The 18310-nt window shown below is 47.1% G+C and overlaps 1 protein-coding gene across 1 annotated transcript in view; it reads right to left on the bottom strand.

Moving 5' to 3' along the window:
• Positions 1-1242: 1242 nt before the first annotated feature.
• The window catches only part of pcgf5b (polycomb group ring finger 5b), a 222088-nt gene continuing 205020 nt past the window's right edge, over positions 1243-18310 (bottom strand). The window contains exon 10 of the mRNA XM_078412900.1: positions 1243-2619. Within this exon, the coding sequence (XP_078269026.1) occupies positions 2572-2619 (48 nt within the window). The 3' untranslated portion in view covers positions 1243-2571. The remainder of the gene's footprint in view (positions 2620-18310) is intronic.

Here is an 18310-nt window from a genome sequence, read left to right as displayed (position 1 = left end):
GGGACAGGTTGGGGGCAGGGTGGGGAGGGTGGGGGCAGGGTGGGGACAGGGTGGGGGCAGGTTGGGGACAGGGTGGGGGCAGGGTGGGGAGGTTGGGGGCAGGGTGGGGACAGGGTGGGGGCAGGTTGGGGGCAGGGTGGGGGCAGGGTGGGGGCAGGTTGGGGGCAGGGTGGGGGCAGGGTGGGGGCAGGGTGGGGGCAGGTTACTTTATTGCTTGCCGTCTTTTTCCCAGAGTAGGGGAATCAAAAACTAGGGGGCATATGTTTAAGATGAGAGAGGTAAGACCTAACAGGAACCTGAGGAGCAACTTTTTCCACACAGCCAGTGGTCTGTTACACGGACAATGGTCCATATACGGAACCAGCTGCCAGGGGAAGTAGTTGAGGCAGGTAAAATACGTTTGAACTGGTACATAGATGGGAAAGATTTAGAGAGATATGGGTGGATACATGGGTAAAGCTTAGATGGGGCTAGGACAAGCTGGACAATTTGGGTTGAAGAATCTATTTCCGTGTAGTATGAGTCTATGTTGCTATTGCTGGAATAATGAGCTGACTGCTGAACATATTTCCCAACCTTATTTTCGGACTTTTTTTGGACAGAGATATTATTCCACCTATTTGAAATGTTAATTATTTAAACAACAGGTAAAAGAAAGCTAATGTCGACATGTTGATTTCTTGTCCAACTCCCTGGCTAATTCCAATTCCTTTTGAGCCAACTAATTCTATTATAATTGAAAATTAGAAATTTAGCGCAGTAAAGAACATTATTTTCAGTGTCTTTACTATTTTGACCAATGCTAATATATATTATAGTTCACTTTTAAAAACCCTATATTGTCTAATGGAATATAAAATTGCAATAACAAATAAAACAACACTGGTGTAAACAATAGACCTTTAACGCAAAGACACGCAGATTTCTTCGTCACTATTGGACACTCAACCTATACACTCATTGATTAGGTAGACACAAAATGCTGGAGTAACTCAGCGGGACAGGCAGCATCTCTGGAGAGAAGGAATGGGTGACGTTTCAGGTTGAGACCCGAAACGTCACCCATTCCTTCTCTCCAAGAGATGCTGCCTGACCCGCTGAGTTACTCCAGCATTTTGTGTCTACTTTCGATTTTAACTAGCATCTGCATTTTTGTTCCTACACTCATTGATTATACTGCGGACAGTATTGAGTAGCGTAGGTGCATTTGGGAGGTAAAATCACCAGCATCTCAAAGGTCTCAATAGTTTAGAAGTCATACTGCTAGAGCCATTATTTTATATATTAATTTAGCAACAAGATTGCATTTTTTCATAGTCTGCATCACAGGTTTTCAATTCAGTACAGATGAATTCACAGATCTCCAATCAAAATTGTATCAAAGATCCCTAAACCAATGTTGGACAGGTGTAATATAATAACACAAATTATATCATGTTGTCTAATCCTATATTGCCAATACAATTACATCTGATTGTCAAGGAGGTGATCTGTGAGGGGCAAGGTATTCTATTTTTAACAGGTCTGTATTTATTAAAGTACTTTATTTTAGCAAATTGGAAGGAGGAAACCTATTCATGTGTTCGTTAACTGTCAAATCAATGATCTTCGTAATCTTCATAATCAACGTAATCTTCATGATATTCTAAAACAGCAGGATTCCAAAATCCACCCATCTCTTTTCCATGCAAGACAGATACAAATTCAATGTGATAATCTGTTGAGAGATCTCAGTCTGCAATTTGACATGAGCAACAAACAGATTCATCAAGATTTTCCCCAAGCCTTGTTGCAATAATTATTTTGTTAATCTGGAATTTGACTTTGAAGTCCAATTATTATTAGTGGTGTCCACTATCTACCTCCGTGTTGGGATGAACCAATTTTTCTCTCAGGTCTTTTGTGTAATAACGGAAGAGTAATAATTTTCTACTTCGGGCTGTTATTTTTTTCTTATGCTCATAAAGCACTGTATTTTCCTCAGCTATAGAAAAGGACCATCAATGTTTATGGTACACGATGTGAAGTGATTTGCCCCCCAAAAATGCACCTCCTTATTTATGATTACATCAGTGGTATATAACAAAAACATTAATAGCTTCAAAAAGTTGTCCTTCGGATCAGGTAACTTACAAACAAACAAAGTCAATGCATGTTTTAACCGGAACATAAATTCATTCAAGGACGTAGACCTAGACTTGTCATTTTGCTCTATGTTTTAGCATTAGCACAAGCACATGTATAACTTCAGGACATAGGCTTTTAAACACGTGAACAGTGTTCACTGACTATCAACTCACAGGCTAAAAAAGGGGTGATTATTTGCAGTCTCCAACACAAATATCACGCTGACGAACATTGACGTTTCGTGGCTCCAGTAGCAGAATAGCATCAAGCTTGTTCTTGGGAAAAATAAACACATCTGAAAAATGGTAGACAGATACAAATTCTGTTTCTATTCCGAAATATCCGATTCAGTCCATTGTCCAATATATATCCATTCATTGTGCAAACTGTCGATGGGTAAACTTTAGTGCAGTATCCTCCATAGTGGATAACAGCTGCTCTGGTCTAACCAAAGTCAATCCTTGGCCGATACTGGAGTACCATTGGATAAGACTGTAAAATTAAAAAAAGTGATCATTAGCAGGACGAGATTACAATTGCTTAGATACTTAGGATAATGCTTATGCAGAAGTTATATTCTGATTATTATTCAATTATAATTATTTTTCAATTATATTCACTGGATGAATTTAAAAGAGAGTTAGATAGAGCTCTAGGGGCTAGCGGAATCAAGGGATATGGGGACAAGGCAGGCACGGGTCACTGATTGTGGATGGAGGAAAAATCATGGTCACGCCCCCTCCCCTGACATCAGTCTGAAGAAGGGTTTCGACCTGAAACGTCACCCATTCCTTCTCTCCAGAGATGCTGCCTGGGCTGCTGAGTTACTCCAGCATTTTGTGACTACCTTACTGATTGTGGATGATCAGCCATGATCACAATGCTGGCTCGAAGGGCCTAATGGCCTCCTCCTGCACCTATTTTCTATGATTCTATGTTTCTATAATCACTATCTCTATTGACTCCATGGTACAAATCCATTTGATAGTCCATTTGATAGCAGTAAGGATCACAAAAATATTAGGCAATGTCCTCCAAGCAAAACCAGCTTGTCCACCTAATCTTGACATCAACATTACCTGAGTCCACACCATTAAAACACCCGCAGCTTTGCCATTGAACCAAAAGCCAACTGGACCAGCCACTTTACCACTGTGACTTTGAAAGCAGCTGCATACTCTTTGGCGTGTCGCCTGCATCCTGATGCCCCAAAATCTTCTGATCCCCGACAGCTCAGTGTTGAAAACCATCATCCCCTCCAAACATGTTGCCAAGGTCATGGAACTGGTCTCTGCACACCCCCTTGCAACTGGCCCCCAGCTTCCTCATAAACACAATACATTTGGCAAGAGTTGGCACCAACCATTCCTCTTCGATAGCTGTCTGTGTCGGGGCACCTCAAGGCTGTGTGCTCAGTCCCCTGTGAACACTGCCCAGTCCATCACCCGCTCTGACCTACCCACCATCGAAGGGATTTATCGGAGTAGCTGCCTCAGAAAGGCAGCCAGCATCATCAGAGACCCACACCACCCTGGCCACACTCTCATTTCACCACTGCCATTAGGGAGAAGGTGCAGGAGCCTGAAAACACGAACGCCTGGTTCAGGAACAGCTTGCTATTAAACACTACAACCTCAAATAAGCTCTGAACTACAAGAGACTATTATTATTACCATTATCATTAGTGTACCATGTTTACATATTCTGTTGTGCTGCAGCAAGTGTGAATGTCATTGTTCTATCTGGGACACAGGACAATAAAACACTCTTGGCTCTACTCACTCTACACTCATGAGTGTGTAGCCAGACACAGTTCCAAGCCCATCTTTAAATTTGCCGACAACACCGCCATTTACAGATGAAATACAGTTAGTGATGAGTCAATGAGAGAGAGAGAGAGATGGTTTGATTAAATGGTACCAGAACAGCGACATTGCTCTCAATGTCAGTAAAACCAAGAAGCCGGTTGGTGACTTTAGAAGAGGAAGGATGAGGATCCACAAAACTGCATTCATTGAGAGAATCAACAACCAATTTCCTGGGCATGCATGTCTCTGGGAAACTGTAATGCACCCAGCACCCAGGATGCAATCATCAGAAAAAGCCCATCACAGTCTTGACTTCCTCAGATGGTGGAGATTCAGTATGTTGATGAATACACTCTTAAATGTCTCAGTGTAAGGTAGAGGGCATATTGTGTGGTTGCATCATGGTCTGGTTCAGCAACACAAACTCCCAGGGATGAAGGAGATTACAAAAAGTGGTGAACACGGCCCGGTCCATCACAGGAACTGATCTGCCCACCACTGAAGGATCTAGGGGAGGCAGTGCCTCAAAATGTCAGTAAGAACTCACACCACCCTGGCCACACACTCATTTCATGCCTGCCCGTAGAAGAAGAAGTTACACTCAAAACTGGGGCATCTAGTTTAGTTTAGAGATACAGCGCGGAAACAAGCCCTTTCGGCCCACCGGGTCAAGTCAAGTCTATTTGTCACATACACATACACGATGTGCAGTGAAATTAAAGTGGCAATGCCTGCGGATTGTGCACAAAAAAGAATTACATTTACAGCATATAAATAAAGTTAATAAGTTATTATAGTGTAGACAAAAATTTAGTCTCTGGAGTTATAAAAGTTGACAGTCCTGATGGCCTGTGGGAAGAAACTCCGTCTCATCCTCTCCGTTTTCACAGCGTGACAGCGGAGGCGTTTGCCTGACCGTAGCATCTGGAACAGTCCGTTACTGGGGTGGCAGGGGTCCCTCATAATCTTACTTGCTCTGGATCTGCACCTCCTGATGTATAGGTCCTGCAGGAGGACGAGTGTAGTTCCCATGGTGCATTCTGCCGAACGCACTACTCTCTGCAGGGCCATCCTGTCCTGGGCAGAGCTGTTCCCAAACCAGACTGTAATGTTGCCGGACAGGATGCTCTCTACAGCCCCAGAGTAGAAGCAATGAAGGATCCTCAGAAACACTCTGAATTTCCTCAGTTGTCTAAGGTGGTAAAGGCGCTGCTTAGCCTTACCCACCAGTGCAGCAATGTGCGTTGCCCATGTCAGATCCTCTGTGATGTGGACTCCCAAGTATTTAAAACTGCTCACCCTATCCACAATAGACCCATTTATCTCCAGTGGACTGTACGTCCTTAGATGTTTAGCCCTTCTAAAGTCCACAATCAGCTCCTTTGTTTTAGTGACATTCAAGAGGAGGCTATTGCCCTGACACCAGAGTGCCAGATCAGCCACCTCCTCCCGGTAGGCCTTCTCATCGTTGTTGGAGATCCGGCCCACCACCACAGTGTCATCAGCAAACTTGATGATGGAGTTTGAGCTGAACCTGGCCCCACAGTCATGTGTGTACAGGGAGTACAGTAGGGGGCTAAGGACGCAGCCCTGGGGGGATCCTATGTTCAGGGTAAGGGAGCTAGATGTGTGTTCCCCCATCCTGACCACTTGGGGCCTGGCGGTGAGAAAGTCCAGGACCCAGGCACACAGAGGGGTGCTAAGCCCCAGTTCCAGCAGCTTCTCAACCAGTCTGCTGGGGACTATTGTGTTGAATGCTGAACTAAAGTCAATGAACAGCATCCTCACATAGCCCCCCTGGCTGTCCAGATGAGAGAGAGCGGTGTGTAGAAACTGGGAGACCGCATCATCCGTGGACCTGTTTGGACGGTATGCGAACTGTAGTGAGTCCATGTTGTGAGGAAGGAGGGCACAGATGTGCTTCTTGACTAGCCTCTCGAAGCATTTCATGACAACCGAGGTGAGGGCCACCGGTCGGTAGTCATTTAAACACGCTGGAGAGGCATTCTTTGGCACCGGTACAATGATGGATCTTTTGAAGCATGCAGGGACCACGGACGGCCAAGGAGAGGTTGAATATTGTGGTGAGCACTGGAGCAAGCTGAGTAGCACAAGACTGTAGTACTCGCCCAGATATACCATCTGGGCCTCCAGCTTTCCTCGTGTTCACACGTGTCAGAGCCCACCTCACCTCATGCTCGGACACCGAGAATGTGTGCACATCCCCGGCGGTGGATCCCCCTCCAGCCTCGCTAGCCAGCGCCCCCTCGGTGCTGTTTGTAGACGGCGAGCTGGTGGTGTTACCCGTCTCAAACCGTGCGTAAAAAGAGTTCAGGTCATCAGCTAAGGAGGAACCGGCACTTCCGGTTGAGGGGGTGTTGGACCTGTAGCTAGTTATTGTCCGTAGCCCCTGCCAAAGGTGCCTGGTGTCCTGCTGCTCCATCTGTGACTCCATCTTGTCCCGGTATCTCCTTTTTGCATCCTTCACTGCCCTTCACAGTCGGTAGGACTCTCCCTTGTAGTCGTCCATATTGCCGGATGCCAGGCCAGAGTTGTAAGCAGCGGTGCGAGCATTCAAGGCCACACGAATAGACCTGTCCACCCAGGGTTTTTGGTTAGGGAAGATACCAACCCTTACCGTGGGGATGATGGTATCGGCTATTGTGGCAATGAAGTCCGTAACCGCTTCCGCAAACTCACTGACGTCTCTGGAACTTGCTTGGAACATATTCCAGTCGACATCGCTCAGTGCATCTTGCAGCATGGCCTCTGAATGGTCAGCCCACCGCTTTACATCCCTTGTCACTGTCGCTTCCCGTACTATCCGTTGTTTGTACTCCGGCAGCAGGAAAATGGCAGCATGGTCAGATTTTCCAAAAGGAGGGAGAGAAACGGCCTTGTAGCCTTTCCTGAACGGCGTGTAGCAGTGGTCCAAAGTTCTATCCACCCTGGTGACACACATGATGTGTTGGTAGAAGTTGGGCATGACCTTTTTGAGATCTCCCCTATTGAAGTCTCCAGCCACCAGCACAGCCGCATCAGGGTTCTTGTTTTGGTGTTGACACAACACATCGTGTAGGGTGGACAGTGCCACGTCGGTGTCCGCATGCGGTGGGATATAGACGGCTGTGATGATCACCGAGCTGAACTCCCGGGGAAGGTAGAATGGTCGGCATGAGATAGTCAGATGCTCCAGGTCCGGCGAACAGGAACGAGAAAGTGTCTTAATATTTCCAGGATTACACCAGTTATTATTGATCAAGAAGCAGACTCCTCCGCCCTTGGATTTCCCGGATTCTTCCGTTCTGTCCGCCCGGAAAACAGTGAAGGACTTGGATGGGCAGATCACCTGGTCAGGCACCAGCGGGGTCAGCCATGTCTCAGTCAGACAAAGGATGTTGCAGTTCTTTATGTCCCTCTGGAATCTGATCCTTGCCCTGAGGTCATCCAGCTTGTTCTCCAGGGACTGGACGTTGGCCAGAAGTATGATGGGCAGAGGTGGACGTAAGGCTTGGGTTCTCAGCCTGTTCCCAATCCCTCCTCGCTTCCCTCGGTGTTTTTTCCGACTTTCCCACGGAGCCGCGCTCCCACTGATGTTGCCGCGGTGCGCTCCTTTGATGATCTCTAACGGCCACGTTGAATCGGTGAGTATACTGTTTGATAGTCCTCTGGTAGCGCTCGAGTTTAATTTTACGAGTGTTTCCCGGTCATACATTGTTTAATGCTAGTGCTAGCACACGCTAGCACTTAGAGATCATTTTAAAATAATCGTACCAGTTTAAAACGCACAGTTCCCGCAGAGCTACCATGACGGCGACTGGACTGGACCGCGCCATCTTCCGGATCCGGGTCCGCGCCGACCAGCGATCCCCGCACATTAACACTATCCTACACCTACTAGGAACAATTTTTACATTTACCAAGCCAATTAACCTACAAACCTGTACGTCTTTGGAGTGTGGGAGGAAACTAAAGATCTCAGAGAAAACCCACGCAGGTCACGGGGAGAACGTACAAACTCTGTACAGACAGCACCCGTAGTCGGGATGGAACCCGGGTCTCTGGCGCTGCATTCGCTGTAAGGCAGCAACTCTACCGCTGCGCCACCGTGACCGCCCCAGGTTCAGGATCAACTCTTCCCAACAATCACCAGGCTATTGAAGACTGCAAACGCCAACTAAACTTCAAACTACAAACTGGCTTGGTTACACACTAGGGATTTTGAGCTTTTATTTTATTTTGACCTATATTGGATTTTTTAATTTACTGAACTGTTTGGGTACGTCGAACAATCCCTGTTCCAGACGTACACTGGCCCCATCCCCGAACTCTACCTCCGCTACATCGACGACTGCATTGGTGCTACCTCTTGCACCCATGCAGAACTCACTGACTTCATACACTTCACCTCCAATTTCCATCCTGCCCTTAAATATACCTGGACTATCTCTGACATCTCCCTCCCGTTTCTGGACCTCACCATCTCCATCACAGGAGAAAAACTATGACGGACATTTACTACAAGCCCACCGACTCGCACAGCTATCTGGACTACACTTCTTCCCACCCGGTCCCCTGCAAAAAGTCTATCCCCTACTCCGAATTCCTCCGTCTACGCCGCATCTGCGCCCGGGATGAGGTGTTTCAGACTAGGGCTTCCGAGATGTCCTCGTTTTTCAGAAAACGGGGCTACCCCTCCTCCATTATAGATGAGGCTCTCACTAGGGTCTCTTCTACATCCGCAGCTCCGCTCTTGCTCCCCCTCCCCCCACTCGCAACAAGGACAGGATCCCCCTCGTTCTCACCTTCCACCCCACCAGCCAGCGGATCCAACATATCATCCACCAACATTTCCGTCACCTACAACAGGACCCCACCACTGGCCATATCTTCCCATCCCCTCACCTCTCTGCGTTCCGCAGAGACCGTTCCCTCCGTAACTCCCTGGTCCACTCGTCCCTTCCTACCCAAACCACCCTAACCCCGGGCACTTTCCCTTGCAACCGCACGAGATGCAACACCTGTCCCTTTACCTCCCCCCTCAACCCCATCAAAGGACCCAAACAGTCTTTCCAGGTGAGACAGAGGTTCACCTGCACCTCCTCCAACCTCATCTATTGCATCCGCTGCTCTAGATGTCAACTTATTTATATCGGCGAAACCAAGCGCAGGCTCGGCGATCGCTTCGCTGAACACCTGCGCTCGGTCCGCATTAACGCAACTGATCTCCCGGTGGCCCAGCACTTTAACTCCCCCTCCCATTCCCAGTCTGACCTCTCTGTCATGGGCCTCCTCCAGTGCCATAGTGAGGCCCGCCGGAAATTGGAGGAGCAGCACCTCATATTTCGCCTGGGCAGTTTGCGGCCCGGTGGTATGAACGTCGACTTCTCCAACTTCAGATAGCTCCTCTGTCCCTCCCTTCCCCTCCTCCTTCCCAGATCTCCCTCTATCTTCCTGTCTCCACCTATATCATTCCTTTGTCCCACCCCCGACATCAGTCTGAAGAAGGGTCTCGACCCGAAACGTCACCCATTCTTTCTCTCCCAAGATGCTGCCTGACCTGCTGAGTTACTCCAGCATTTTGTGAATAAATCTGTTTGTTTATTATGTTATCTATTGAAAACTGTATTTACAAACCTGTTGTGATGCTGCAAGTGAGAATGTCATTGTTCCATTTGGTACATATAACAATCAAACCCTTGTCTCTTTGAAAAGCAGTGTTGAGGCCCTGTCAGGTTTTGCAAAATCTCATAAAGTGGCAGAGTAGGCTGGTCTACACTAGCTTTCGTTCTCCTAATGTCAGGTAACATTCATGTCAAAAGTTACTATTGTCCGGAAACTGAAACAGATCATCCATATTAATACTATGACGATGAGAACAAGTCAGAGACTGGGTATTCTGCAAAGAGTAGGGTTGCCAACTGTCCCGTATTAACCGGGACATCCCGTATTTTGGGCTAAATTGGTTTGTCTCGTATGGGACCGCCCTTGTCCCGTATTAGGCCCAGGGGGAGCTGTAGGCCCCGACGCTGTAGGCCCCGACGCTGTAGGCCCCGACGCTGTAGGCCCGACGCTGCAGACCCCGACGCTGTAGGCCCCGATGCTGTAGGCCCCGACGCTGTAGGCCCCGACGCTGTAGGCCCTGATGCTGTAGGCCCGGACACTGCAGGCCCGACGCTGCAGACCCTGACACTGTAGGCCCCGACGTTGCAGGCCCCGACGTTGCAGGCCCCGACAGTTTAGGTCCCGACAGTTTAGGTCCCGACAGTTTAGGTCCTGACACTCTAGGTTTCCGACACTCTAGGTTTCCGACATTTTAGCTCTAGACAATCTAGGTCCGGAGGCCCTGGCGCCACCTAACAGAGTTTGCACGGCAACCCGCCTCCCGGCCTGTGCAGCCGCCATTGGTGGAGCGGGAGCACGTGGCCGCTGGCTGGGTGAGGCCAGATGGGGCGCGGGGCGGTGACATCATCTTGTCCCGTATTTTGGAGTGAGGAAGTTGGCAACCCTCGCAGAGGGACTTACAAGTTAACACCTGAAACCTTCTCTCCTTCCACAAAGCACAATAAAGAAGCATGATGATAGACTCTCTCGTTTCCTGAGCTCTCACAATACTCAAGAAACTTGGAGAAAGGAACTGCAGATGCTGGTTTATACCAAAGATAGACATAAAATGCTAACTCAGCGGAACAGACAGCATCTCAGAAGAGAAGAAATGGGTGACGTCACAGGTCAAGACCTTTCTTCAGACTGTCTTCACAATTCAGAGTCGTCACCCATTCCTTCTCTTCTGAGATGCTTCCAACATTTTGTGTCTAACTCAAGAAACTTGACACCAACAAAGTAAAAACAACCAACTTGACACGGTCTCCACCACCCTAAATTTGCCCAAATTCCAGCAAAATTATACTGTGGCTGGAATGTGGACCATCTTTAAAATGCACTGCAGTTACCCAATGACAACACACTTAACTTTACGACCAGGAAAGACCAGAGCTAAATTTAAACAACATATTTCATATCTTAATTGAATGAATAACAAATTACTAAATACAGTGCTTTTTCTGTTGGAGCGTGCCAGTGTGGTGTACCAGCATCTCTAAAACATTAAGCAGCATTATTTTGTTTTCAGGCAATGTTACACGTTTGTTTATTAATGGTGATTTTTGGCACCTTTTCGACTAAATTCAGTGTATATTGTATGGCTATTTTGGATGGCGAAGAAATAGGACTTTGCAGTATATTATTCTGAATAGGTCACGGTGGCACAGTGGTAGAGTTGCTGCCTTACAGCGAATGCAGCGCCGGAGACCCGGGTTCCATCCCCACTACGGGTGATGTCTGTACGGAGTTTGTACGTTCTCCCCGTGACCTGCGTGGGTTTGCTCCGAGATCTTCGGTTTCCTCCCACACTCCAAAGACGTACAGGTTAATTGGCTTGGTAAATGTAAAGATTATCCCTAGTGGGTGTAGGATAGTATTAATGTGCGGGGATCGCTGGTCGGTGCGGACCGGGTGAGCCGAAGGGCCTGTTTTCGCGCTGTATCTCGAAACTAAAAGGTAATCAGAAATGAATAACTTATCGCCTTCTAAGTCCATCATGACACTTTGCAGAAATGTGTTTTTGTGTAATAACGATGAATACAGGCAAATGCTCACATAGCTTTGTAAAATACTCCTCCAGTAATTACGACTCTCACCAGGCCTAATTACAAAGTAATTAGTAATCGTAAATGAGCAGTTGTTTGCAATCAGCATGTAGAATTGACAAAGTCAGAAACTTTGTTCTACCAGCTATTTATGTACTGATGCTACCATCGTCGTGGCTATCCCTCGAGGTCCAGGATGATGGTCTACGTTCCGTTGTAGTGATTGAATCAAGTATTCACTGCTTCCGTGCTGGTTCTTGACTAGGAGCTTCCAGCCATCACGGAGCCTGCTCCCCTCGCCCTTCCCCCATCGCCGAAAGTTGAGTGAAGTTTTGTGCTGCTCACAGAATGAAACCGCCTGTGTGTGTGTTTGTTTAATGTGTACTTGATGTTCATATCATATCATATCATATATATACAGCCGGAAACAGGCCTTTTCGGCCCTCCAAGTCCGTGCCGCCCAGCGATCCCCGTACATTAACACTATCCTACACCCACTAGGGACAATTTTTTTTATTTTTATTTTTTATTTTTTTACATTTACCCAGCCAATTAACCTACATACCTGTACGTCTTTGGAGTTGCACTCCAAGAAGCACACGGCCCTTCACAAATCAGTCAACTAATCCCAATGGCAAGGGAACCAAGACGATTGGAGCTGATAGATCTGTTGCAGCTTTCATCTGCCTTCACAGCCGTTGAGTTCAAGATAACGTCGTTCACCTGGTCCGCTGTTGAGGTCTTGTAGGTTGGATCGTTCTTAGTCTGGACCCTCATCCTCAACCTTACCGCCATGGGTGGCCCTACCAGAAGCCAGTGCTTCCAACGGCATCGCTCTCGGAATCATGGAGGCACGCAAGTCTCATCACCACAACAAGGTGAACGATCCGAAGAGGCGTTCCCCATTAAGCTTGTATGTTTAATAAGGGTGGGTGCAGAGGAGGTTTTCCAATGTTCTATTGTTCAATTGACACATTATTTTATTGAATGTGAATGTGCTATGATAAATAAGGCCAATGAACAGTTTGACCAGCTTAACCACCCATTAAATACTGTGATTACATGGTAGTTTGGGGAAGAGCGGCATATTTTCAATAAGGTAACATCCGGGCCTACAGTGATTCATGTAGTTTGACATTAGTGCATGTATTTTGAAATAATGGTCACACGAAAAAAACCCAAGTTAATACAGACTTAGGAGAACATTTCAGAAAACAGATGACATTTCTTCATTAATCTTCGTAGCCCCAAACGTATGATGTAGCTGAATTTTTAGAAATCATGGCAAAGGTGTTCAGAAAAAACGTGGACGGATTTGGAAGCTGATGATTTAAATAAGGTTATAAATCTAAAAAGTTTCATTTTTAAGTCACCCACTGAAAACTGTCCCAAGCTTATACTGTAAATCAGGCTTAAAATATATAACAGCTGCAATGTTTGTGAAGAAATCACTATTTATTTTTCAGCATCCATTCAGGAACACCTGCTTCACTTGTCTCAGCATGCTTTCATGGGTATTGTGCCTAGGGTTGCCAACTGTCCCGTATTAGCCAGGACATCCCATACATTGGGCTAAGTTGGTTTGTCCCGTACAGGACTGCCCTTGTCCCTTATTAGGCCCAGACGGTGCTGTAGGCCTGGACACTGTAGGTCCGGACACTGCAGACCCAGACAGTGCAGGCCCGGACACTGCAGGCCCGGACACTGCAGGCCCGGACACTGTAGGCCGGGGGCTGCTGTAGGTCTAGACAGTGTACGCCCGGAGGCCCAGGCGTCGCCTACAGGAAGTTGCGTAGCAACCCGCCTCTTGGCCCGGGCAGCCGCCATTGGTGGAGCGGGAGCACGTGGCCGCTGGCTGGGTGAGGTCACATGGGGTGCGGGGCGGTGACGTCACCTTTTGTCCCTTATTTGGGAGTGAGAAGGTTGGCAACCCTCTCCCTGTAGCTGAAACCTAATCCTGGCAGTATTCTGGTAAACCTCCTCTGCACCCACCCTAAAGCTCGCACATCTTTTCTGCTAGGGGGTGACCAGAACTCCCTGCAAGACTCCTAATGCAGCCTAACCAAAGTCCTACAAAGCGGCACATGACTTCCTGACTCTTCCTGCCCCCTAGCAATGAAGGCAAGCATACCATACGTCTTCTTTTCCACCCTATCTACTTGTGCTACCACCTTCAGTGAGCTATGTACTTGGACTGCAAGATCCCTCTGCACATCAATGCTGTTAAGGGTCTTGCTGTATACTTTCCCCTTATGTTTAACATCACACACTTGCTTGTATGAAGCATCTATCTATATTATATTACAAAACTCTCATCTTGTTTGTTCCCCACTTCCTGTAAGTTTGTTCCCCTGTTTGTTGTCCCGTATGTTTGTTTGTGCGGTTTTCATCCAGAAAAAAACGGTACATGATCGCCCGACAATTTTTGGCCCACCCTACTCACCATTAAATCCTCTTTTGTTACATTTTAAAAACAATTTACCTAATAAACTTTAACAAATGCGCTCCCCCCCCCCCCCCCGGGAGGACCAGTGGGAGGATCGGCGCCCGTCCCGGCGTGCCCCGCGCCTGACCCTCCTCCCATGGTGCAGCACGGCAGCAGAGGCTGCGGCAGAGGGTCCAACAAAATGGCCGTTGCCCGCCGTTCCCCGCCGTTCACAGCGCGCTGGGCACACGGGGCTGAGGTCAGTGCTTTTCCCTGTCCCCCCTCGCCTGCCCACGGCCCCGGGGGACACTCCCCGCCCAGCAACGTGTCCACGGTTCGGTAGGGTTCCTGGGCCCGCAGGAGAGGTTTCCACCAACGGGGGTTGCTGGGCCCGCGGGAGAGGTTTCCACCAACGGGGGTTGCTGTGCCCGTGGGACCGCCGGCAGCGGAGATTTGCACCCAATGGGTGCACGTCCGTCTAGTAAGATTCTAAATTTCAATGAAGAACAATCAGAGGCCATCCCAGAAAGGTCCTTTTGACTTGGGTGAGGATACCTAGTCCACAAAATATACTTCTGATCTTCCAATCTACCTCACTGAGGCCCTTGTACTTTCTTTATCTCTACTTTCTCTGTTCTGAAGCACTATATACGATTGCAACTGAAAAATATATTTAAGGCATTTGACAAAATACATTTGTCTTTATTCGTGCCAGATGAATAAGATCTTAAGAAGGTTGCCAACCCTTTTAGAATCTGATACCGTGTTACGTACGGCCTTGCATCCTCAAACACATACACCACAGCTCTTTCAATCAGCCAGTGGTCACAAACATTAACAAAGGGATTTTTGCACTCAGAATAAATTCATAATTGTGATTAACAGTGGCAATAGATATTTATATCTTTAAATATACAATTCTATGAAATATGTAACTTTCTTAATCCTCCAAAAATGAAATGTCTTTGATGGAATAGAAACATAGAAAATAGATGCATGAGGAGGCCATTTGGCCCTTCGTGCCAGCACCGCATTCAATGTGATCATGGCTGATCATCCACAATCAGTAACCTGCCTGCCTTCTCCCCATATCCCTTGATTCCACTACCCCTCAGAGCTCTATCTAACTCTTTAAAATTCATCCAGTGAATTGGCTCCACTGCCTTCAGTGGCAGAGAATTCCACAAATTCACAACTCTCTGGGTGAAAAAGTTTCTTCTCACCTCAGTTTTAAATGGCCTCCCCTTTATTCTTAGACTGTAGCCCCTGGTTCTGGAATGTTTCATTCAAATAATCTCATCCACCTGCAATCCATTGCGATAGAGACTGTACAACAATTATACTGAGCCGCAAAGTTGTGCAAAACTACGACCATGGGAACATTGATCGTAAATCAATTGAATGAATGAATGAATGAATACTTTGCTGTGACATGTGAGAAGTCACAGTGACATTCTTTGCTTTGCATACCCAAGGTATACAAAGAGTCACCACATAAAGAGCGGCGTCAAAGTTACAAAGTAATCCACACCAGGTCCTCCTTTGTTCTACCCCACCCCTCATGGCGGTCCCCCACGGCGGGTCCTTTGTTGCTCCAACCCCTCCCCCACCCCATGGTGGTCCTCCTTTAATTGTGGTGCACAGATGCATCTTGAAATGCAAAGACATTAGTGTTTGTAAATTCCGATACCAGCAGATTGAGGATTGAAAGAAATTGAAAAATGCTCCAAGGTGCGATCTGAAAGAGAATGGCTCGTTATGTAAGTTCCAGGCACAGTACCTCACCATCTGACAAGGTATTAAAGATGGGTCACACAAGACTAATAATGAAATAAGGGAGTGTCAAAATAGAGCTAATGCAGAATAATCTTAATGGTGCGGCACTACACCGATCAGCCAAAACATTATGACCACTGACAGGCGAGGTGAATAACATTGACTATCTTGTTACAATGGCACATTGGTTATCTTGTTACAATTGTCAAGGTGTGGCACATATTAGGCAGCAAGTGAACAGTCAGTTCTTGAAGTTGATGTGTTGGATGCAGGAGACATGGGCAGGAGTAAAGACCCGAGCAACTTTGCCAAGGGCCAAATTGTTATGGCCTGACGACTGGGTCAGAGCATCTCTGAAACAGCAAGACTTGTGGGGTGCTCCCGGTCAGCAGTGGTGAGAACCTACTGACAGTGGTCCGAGGAGGGACAAACCACAAACCGGCGACAGGGTGTTGGGTGCCCAAGGCTCATCGATGCGCGAGGGCAACGAAGGCTATCCCGTCTGGTCCGAACCGACAGAAGGTCGACTGTGGCACAAGGCACAGCAAATGTTAATGGTGGTCACGGGAGGAATGTGTCACAATACACAGTGCATCGCACCCTGCTGCGTGTGGGGCTGCACACGGAGGACCAACAGCATATTAGGCAGGTGGTCATAATGTTTTGGCTCATCAGGTCACAATGTTTTGGCTGATCGGTGTACATTAATGATAGGATTCCTTCTTAATAAAAACAGAAAATACTGGAAATACTCAGTGGTTCAGCCTGGCTCCCTGGAGATATATTGAATGAGTTAACGTTCCACACTGAGTACCTTTCTCAGAACATAGAAAAGTTTGAAAGAAAACGTCAGTGAGAGGCTGGAAGACAGAGAGTTTGAATGATGCAAATGATGGGTTGGTGGCTGAGGGTGGGTGGTAAAATCTTGTTGCAAAGGTTCAAGGAACAGCTCGTCATCTTCCCATGAGGCTTGCCGTCGCCTTCAGGACTCATCGCTCAATATAACATTTCAGACGACCAGCCTTTCCAGTTCATGTCAGAACTGATGAAAGGCTGTCAACTTGTTGTGTTGTCACAGATTGTCTTTCTCCACAGGATTGCTGTGCAGCCTCCTGGGTATTTCCAGTCTTCTCTCTTATTTCAAACGTGAACCTGCTGCAGTGTTTCATATCTCACGGTTCCGGCATTATTGCCCCCCCCATCCCCCCACCCCCACCTTCTCATGTCTTCATTCCTCACCTGAGGTGAGAAAAAACTTTTCCACCCAGAGAGTTGTGAATTTGTGGAATTCTCTGCCACAGAGGACAGTGGAGGCCAATTCACTGGATGAATTTAAAAGAGAGTTAGATAGAGCTCTGGGGGTTAGTGGAATCAAGGGATATGGGGAGAAGGTAGGCACAGGTTATTGATTGTGGATGATCAGCCATGAACACAATGAATGGCGGTGCGTACAGGCTCGAAGCACCTATTTTCTATGTTTCTATCAAAGATACTAGAGGAGCAAGATGGACCACTCCGTTGAAATCGCCTATGCTGAAGTGTAGTACTCAAAGGAGCGTAACGTCCGCCATTGTAGTAGGCAAAACCCACCGATCGCTATGCCTTTCGCAGTGTAATCAGTGTTGTGGGGGAACAGTATGGGTGATGATACCATTAAAATGCAGAATATATCTCATCTATCAATTCACAGATTTTTGTTATTTTTCTTTTTAAATGTATCTGCAAGTTTCTGCCGACTAAAATGGTGTCATGACATACTACGGTTTTAGGGCCGAGTGGTCTATCTTGCTCCTCCAGTATCTTTGGTTTCTATGTTTCTATGTTTCACCCTCTCTACCAGCTCCAACTAACAAACCCTCACCCTCTCAGCTGGCACAGTAACTACAGTATTTACATCACTCAGTCTCCATACATTCCCTTTGTTCTCTCTCCTGCCCCATGCAACCTGAAACATGCTTGCTTTTGCACTTTTTCTCCTTCAGAAACGGATAAGGTCCTGAAGGATCTTGACAGGATTGATGCAAAGTTCTTGTGGGAGAATCGAGAACTAGGGGGTCACGGTTTTAAAATAAAGGGTCACCGTTTAAGAAAAGTAAGGCAACTATTTTTTCTCTCAGAGAGTTCGGGTCTTTGGAACTCTCTCCTGCAAAGGGCAGTGGAAGATTAGATTCTTGCTCTGCTAAGATGTGGAAGACGAGTCAGGATAGATAGGTATTGAGTTGAGTTTGCAGTCGGATCAGCCACAATATTAATAAATGGCAGATAGACTTCCTCTACAACTTCTATGTTAGGAAGATAAAATTGCAAGATCGTTGTGAATGTCAATCATTTAGAGTCATAGAGTGATACAGTGTGGAAACAGGCCCTTTCGCCAACTTACCCACACTGGCCAACAATGTCCCAGCCACACTAGTCACACCTGCCTGTGCTTGGTCCATATCCCTCCAAACCTGTCCTATCCATGTACATGTCTAACTGTTTCTTAAACAGTTTCAACTACTTCTTCTGGCAGCTCTTTCCATATA

This window comes from Rhinoraja longicauda, chromosome 16, assembly GCF_053455715.1.
Source record: "Rhinoraja longicauda isolate Sanriku21f chromosome 16, sRhiLon1.1, whole genome shotgun sequence".
NCBI lineage: Eukaryota > Metazoa > Chordata > Chondrichthyes > Rajiformes > Arhynchobatidae > Rhinoraja > Rhinoraja longicauda.
Note: the sequence above shows the minus strand (reverse complement) of the source record. Positions and strands in the feature narration are given on the sequence as shown.